General features: G+C 36.4%; 1 protein-coding gene across 1 annotated transcript in view; it reads left to right on the forward strand.

The window, feature by feature from the left end:
• CDKN3 (cyclin dependent kinase inhibitor 3) overlaps nt 1–7,288 on the forward strand; it is a 68,630-nt gene that overhangs the window by 57,342 nt on the left and 4,000 nt on the right. The window contains exons 3-5 of the mRNA XM_012560024.1: nt 354–409; nt 895–939; nt 3,683–3,905. Coding sequence (XP_012415478.1) covers nt 354–409; nt 895–939; nt 3,683–3,905 — 324 coding nt within the window. The remainder of the gene's footprint in view (nt 1–353; nt 410–894; nt 940–3,682; nt 3,906–7,288) is intronic.

The following is a 7,288-nucleotide window of genomic DNA, read 5'->3' on the forward strand; positions in this document are numbered from 1 at the left end:
GGTTAAGCGCTTGACTACTAGCTGAAAGGTTGGCAGTTCGAACCCACCCAGAGACACCTTGGAAGACAGTCCTGGTAATCAGCTTCCGAAAGGTCACAACCTTGGAAACCCTAGGGAAGCAGTTCTACTCTGCACAAATGGGTTGCCATGAGTCGGAATCGACTCAGTTATAACTCACAACAACTTGACTGACACATTGATCTTTAACTGTGAATTTTTGCTTTGTAAGTACTGTAAAAGTTTAATTTAAAACACCCTAGTTCAGTGGCAAGCATACATGTTGGTTAGATTGAATTTCCATTTATAACTTTTCTAAAATGGAACAAAACTTAATAAATTTTTCTTTTTTTTAGGCTACCCCTGTCACAAGTGAATTGTTCTCAGTTTCTCGGTTTATGTGCTCTTCCAGGTAGGTCACACTATAGTAGGCCTCTTATTGGTATATTTAAGACAACTTGTTGTCAGCTAACACATCATTTTCTGTACTGAGCAAGAAGAGAATTTCACAGACCATCAGCACTGGGGGACTTACTTTTGGAAGCCCTCACGTGGGCTATAGATGAAGGAACGTAGCTCCGCTCTTCAAACTTCCAGATCTGCATTCACAGCTCTGCCTGTCTGGTTTATGTGTGGTAATAAAATTTAAACACTGGGGCACAATGTGAGACTGAAGGCCAGAGCCAAGTACTTGCTACAGAAAAAAGAATCCTTAGATCAGCTGGGACCTATGAATCCCTGTAATTCCTAACAAAGTGAAATTCATACTCAAAATGGAATTGATACATATAAAGGATTATGTGGAATGACCTTCCAAAGTAGCTATATATGTATTTAAATATACTTGTTATATATGACCAAAAACTGACTTTTTCACTTGCCTTATTACTATTATAGGTTGTAAATTTAAAGATATTAGAAGAAATATCCAAAAAGATACAGGTATGTGTAGTATGAGACAACCATAGTAATATGTTTTCTTTTACTAACACTGAAAATCTCTTTGTCAAAAGGAACAAACTGTAGAGCCTCTTCTTGATATACCAAATAAAGGTTAAATATTTTGTGAAGTTTCAAACTATAAACTGAGTCTAATATATGAAGAGGTATTTATGAAGGGCATAGAGAACTTATCATTTACTTAAACACTCTTGTTATTTACTGATTGTCATAGTTGTACATATAAGCTACACATGAGATTGTTATATAAGTTCGAGGGCCGAAGTATGTAAATAGAAAACTGACATATTGTACTGACCAAAACTTTGAATAATATACTGTCCCTTGCAGACTTGACTGTGGTAGTAAAAATTAAGCCTGAGCTGGGAACCCAGAGATTATAGTGAAATTGTCCATCCTGTCCATCCCTCCCAACAAGGTGGGAAAGTTGAAGGGGGGATTGACGTTTGCAAGCCCAAGGATGTTCATATCACTATAGCTTCAAGTCTAATAATCCTACAACTATTTGGATAATCTACTCCAATCTGGAATTTACATATTGCATGATACTCTAACACATGTGGATTTTCAAAATATTTTACTCTGATTAGCCTGGACTGTCTCAAGTCTAACAGGCCTACAAATAGCCTTATAATACACTAAAAATATATATATATACATATTGCTTGATTCTAATATCTTTTACATCTTAAAATCTTTTTCTGATTGTTCTGGAATATCAATTTACTAATGTGCTTTAATTTATTCCTTACCTACCAAAAAATTTAAGGTGGCAAAGGAGCCCTGGTGGCGCTGCAGTTAAAGCGCTCGACTGCTGACCAAAAGGTCGGCAGTTCGAAACTACCGGCAGTTCGAAACTACCAGCAGCTCCATGGGAGATAGATGTAGCGGTCTGCTTCCGTAGAGATTTACAGCCTTAGAAACCCTATGGGGTCGCGATGAGTCAGAGTTGACTCAGTGACAATGGGTTTGGTTTTTTATTTTAATAGATTAGTTGACCTTTACAGTATTTGTTTAGATTTTCTGCTTTAGACATACCCACCATCACAATGGTAGGAAACTTCCATTTAGAGAACATTTACGTCATAAGCAAAATATATAATTTAAATAATTGGTTCAAGAGCCAATCTTGCACATTTTGGAAAGCCATATTCATTTAGTATCTCCTGTAAAAAGTTTTCAATTTTTTTCCCAAACCTTGTTTTTTTAATGTGTGTACATGTGTGTATATATACATATGTGTGTACATGTATATGTATATATACATACGTGTGTGCATGTATGTGTATATATACATGTGTGCGTGTGTGTGCATGTATAAATATACACGTCTGTGTGTATGTGTGTGTTCCCCCTAAGTGTTTGATGAGGAAGACTTAGAATCTCCCTGCAGCAGTTCCTATGGTACCATCTCAGATGCCTTTCTAGGAAAGACAGTTTGAAAACTTGTCTTTGATAGAAACTATCCAGTGTGTACAAGAGGCAACTAGAAAATCACCTACTCTCTTAAATGGTTAGGTATGTTAACTACAAGTTAAATCCTATTACAAATATAAAAATATAATAGCAGCATCTAGAGCAGCACTGCCCAGTGGAAATATAATGGGAGGTACAAATGGAAACAGTATACATAACTTCATATTTCAAGTTGCCATATTAAAAAAAGTAAAAAGAAACAGGTAAAATTTATTCTAATAATACATTTTATTTAGCCTAATATATCCTAAGTATTATCATTTCAACATATTATCAGTTTAAAACAAATTATTAATAAGATATTTTACATTTTTCTTGTATTTAGTCTTTGAATGAGGTATCTTACACTTATAGTACATCTCAACTTGGACTAGCCACATTTCAAGTGCTCAGTAGCCATGTGTGGGGCTAGTGGCTACTATATTGGACAGTACAGATCTAGAGGTTTATGATAAAAGGTACTTTGTACTTAAACAGCCCAGTGTCCTTGCATTTGGGAAGTGGGGAAAGGGACGGGGCTTAGATCAGCCAGGATTAGAATTAGTTTTTCCTTTTGAACCAAATGCTCTATCGTGAATATTGCCATTAGGAAGTTCCAGTGTACAGAATACCCTACAGTAAGATTGCTCAGTTCATATCATTCTAGCAAAATTAACTAAGTCACACAATTGTAATACAGCTAGTGCTTTATTTTCTAAAGATCTAGTCCATAAAATTAAATTTGTGATGCGTGGTACCATGCAAATACAAAGGGGAATACAAGAGCTCTGACACCATGGTGCTTAAGGTGCTACAAACAACAAAGTGATGAAATTCGTCAACATGGCTGATTTTAGGAGAAAAAGAAGAATAAATGCGCTATCATTCCTTCTCAAGAGTTTATTTTGAAATATCAGATGCTTTTTTATTTATTTTAAATCAATATTTATTGCAAAAAAAATTCAAGAGCAGCAATTGACTCGTCTTGAAGTTCAGTATAAAGCATTTTGACTTAAAAAGTCAGGTTTAATTTTAACCACTTTTTGGTTCATATTCCTATTTTGTGCTTAGTGACTTGATTTTTCCCCTAGTTTGAGAACAGATCAACATTATTTTAAAGTATCAATAAGCGCTTCAAATTTGTAGATTATCATTCACTGTTTACTTACTTTGGCTTAAGAAACTTAACTCCTTATTCTCCTTCTTGACTACATTTAAATTTGTAATGTGTTATATGTGTATGTTCGTGTGTATCTTGGTCTATTGGCAGAAGAACTAAAGAACTATGGTATACAAGACATATTTGTTTTCTGCACCAGAGGGGAGCTGTCAAAATATAGAGTCCCAAACCTTTTGGACCTCTACCGACAGTATGGAATTATCACTCATCATCATCCAATCCCAGATGGCGGGACTCCTAACATAGCCAGCTGCTGTGAAATAATGGAGGAGCTTGCAATCTGCCTTAAAAATAACCGAAAAACCTTAATACAGTACGTTCTCTTTTTCTTCATACATTACTTGAGAAATGTCCCAATGAAAATGATTTCTCAAATTATTGCTTCCTTATTCAGTTATTGCCTACCCTCACATTTTGTTGCAGGGAGTAGAATGAGATAATGCATCAAAAGTACTAGCATAATGACTAGTACAGAGTAAGCACTCAAATATTTGCAATTACTTTTGAAGAGTAAGGACAATAAATGAGTAGATCTGGAAATTTTTAGAGTAGGTGATACAAACTTTTTCCCCCCTTTTTCTGTTTTTCTTTCCTTTTGTCTTTTTTACAATTTTGGTCCCCCCAAAGGAGGCAGGCATCATTCTTATTATATAGCAAACTTCACTTATTTGTCCACCTTTCCAACAGCAAAAAAGTCAATTTTTAAAAAAAATTAATAGCAACCAAGAAATCATCTCTAAGCAATGAGCAATCTTAGAAATTCTACTTGAAAATTATATTTAATGATATGAATTTGCTACCAAAATGAAAGAGGGAGTGTTTGTCAATGGCTATAATAACACAAGCTGCTGGTGTGAAAGTGTAAAGCAAAATAAAATGGGTTAAAGAGAAGGAGAAAAGAAAAAAGTAGCTTGGAGAAAGGAAGAAGAGTGTGGCAGTCGGCAGTAGACAATAGCAATGCAAAGAGAAGAAGGGTGCTGTGGGCCATGAGCAGCAGAGGTGCAGAAGAAGTGAGACCCACAGAGCAGAGCCAGCCCAGGGGAGAAAATTAGTCCTTCACATGCTGCTTGTATTTTTTGTATTCTTATAAACTGCTCAATCCTTTCCAGAACAAGGGCGGATTATAAATAGTTGGATACCTCAAAAGTTGTAAGGTCATTAAAGGCATTGCTTTGAGCTACAGGTATAGAGACTGTACCAAATAACTATGTAGTTGTGGGACACTTAGTGAAAGGTCACCACCGTCTGCTGTCAAGTCAATTCCGACTCATAGCGACTCTATGAGGACATAGTAGAACTGCCCTATAGGGCTTCCAAGGCTGTAAATCTTTACAGAAGCAGACTGCCCCATCTTTCTCCCACAAGTGAAAGGGCAAGCCCTGCCAACTTCTCTCCTTAAACCTGTAACCCAATGGCATCATACCAACTAGTAGTACACAGGGCTTTGGGGACACACACGTGTTTGTGGCCAAACTAAACTCTGATATACAGAGAACTATAGCTTGTAGAGTAGGAAATAAAGAGCTAGAAGCCATCCCACATCCTACTTTCCAAAACTTTCTCTAGGGAAAAGCACAATCTCTCAACTAGTACTAATTGTAAAAGCAAAATTTCAGAATACAGTTGTCTATGCTAAATTTTCTGATAATTTTAAGTAAAACAGTATTAGTTAGATGTGAAAACATTATCAACCTATTTTCCAGACCAATTCTGCATTTTTAAAAAATATTTTGAAAGCAGCCTCCCCTAAAAATTTTCCAGAGACCAAACTAGCTCAGTTTAGTGAAGCAAGCTTAACTAATTCTGCTCTAGCAGGTTCTGTCAAACCAAATGCTCTGTCAGAATATAAACAGGATAGATGTTTGTTGAATGCTTCAAGCTCCCATAAAATAATCTGATGACTGGAAATTTTTGTTGTCCTAGAGCTTTCAAAGGTATCCTATAGTGGGTGCTTACAGAGCTTACAAGCTAATGTTGTTTGGACAGTTTTCTATCCATTCTGCCATCTTTGTGCACCAACACTGCTAAAGAGCCACAGAGCTTATCCCTCAGAAACAGGGTCCAGCAAACTTTCTTCACTATCCTGCCGTCTATCAGTGCCGTCTCACTGGTTCCACCTGGACATTTTCATTCCCATATAAAATCAATGAACGTTGCTTGTCTACTGTGAGAATATACTGAGGATACAAAACAAGGAGCAGTCCCTTCCCTAAGGAGCCCCAAGCTAGCAATGCTAACAGGCAAGTACAATAAGACCTGCACAGGTGTGTACAAGGTAGCACACAGGAGAGCAGTCATTCCTGGGGGGCACAAAGGCATCTCAGAAAATGAATTTGAGCTGGGCTTTGAATGGTAAGAATTCATCAAACAGACAAAGCAGAAAAGATAAAGGTAGCAAGAGATACATAGTATTAATCTTGCAGAAAACGATTAGTGTTCTACCTTTCTATACCTTTATGTGGTAGATTCAGATCTCTCTGAAACAGGCCTAAACCTGGGCCCAGGTTTACATTTCAGCATACAGTTGTCTATGCTAAATTTTCTGATAATTATAGGTAAAATAGTATTAGTTAGATGTGAAAACATTATCACCCATTTTCTAGACCAATTCTGGATTTTTTTAAAATCACGTAATACATTTTTTAGCATCTTTGAAAATGATTAAAATAAATGATTGTATTGCTTTGAAGGTTAATCTTCATTTTCTGGAAAATCAGTTATGCAGAATTGCTCATTCCTTCACAATGCTACATAATAACATCTAATATTCATTTACTTTTCACTGTGCACCAAGCACTGTTTTAAGCCCTTTTTAAATGTTACCTCATTTAATCCTCACTATGGAGTCCCTTGGTCATGTAAACGGTTATCATGCTTGGCTGCTAACGAAAAATGTTGTGGGTTCAAGTTCACCCAGAGGCACCTCAGCAGAAAGGCTTCCGAAAAATCAGCCATTGAAAATCCTGAGACACAGTTCTACTCTGACATCCATGAGGTCATTATGAGTCAGAATGGACTCAGCAGCAACTGTTGTTTCATGATGTAGTCACTACTACCGTCATTATTTTATAGATAAAAAAGCTGGGGCCCAGAGCGGTTAAATAACTTAGGTTCACACATCTAGTAAATGGCAGAGCCAGGATTCAAACCCAGGCAGTGGGACTGCAGAGCCCGAACCCTTAATCTCCATAATATACTACCTCTCTACTATCTTTTTCCATAAATGAAGAATTGTTATATCACTTGTCCCGCAACCACCAAGGTTTTGCTTAGACAGAATCATCAAAATGGCAGTAGTTAAAACTAGTCTGATTTCTATCCCCTAAAGTCATCTGAAAACTGAACAATAGTTTATTTAGCTTAACTAGTAAAAAAAAAAAAAGGTCTGCCTTGAACATTATGTTCTTTTAAGAACTATTTATATGGGATCAAACTGACAACAGCAACTCCAAAGATAGGAACCTCAGGGAGCACTGAGTTTATGTTAATGGAGGAACAACTCAGAAAAGGAGGGTGAGAATGGTTGTCTAACTCAAAGAATGTAATCACTGTCACTAAATTGTACATGTAGAAACTGTTGGATTGGTTTATGTTTTGCTGTGTATATTCTCAACAAAAATAAAATTTAGAAGGGGGGAAAAAAACTCATGTGACAACCAGAATGGAATTAATAAGAATGTTGACACATTGTGAAAA

Source organism: Trichechus manatus, unplaced genomic scaffold (assembly GCF_000243295.1).
Source record: "Trichechus manatus latirostris isolate Lorelei unplaced genomic scaffold, TriManLat1.0 scaffold00010, whole genome shotgun sequence".
Lineage (NCBI taxonomy): Eukaryota > Metazoa > Chordata > Mammalia > Sirenia > Trichechidae > Trichechus > Trichechus manatus.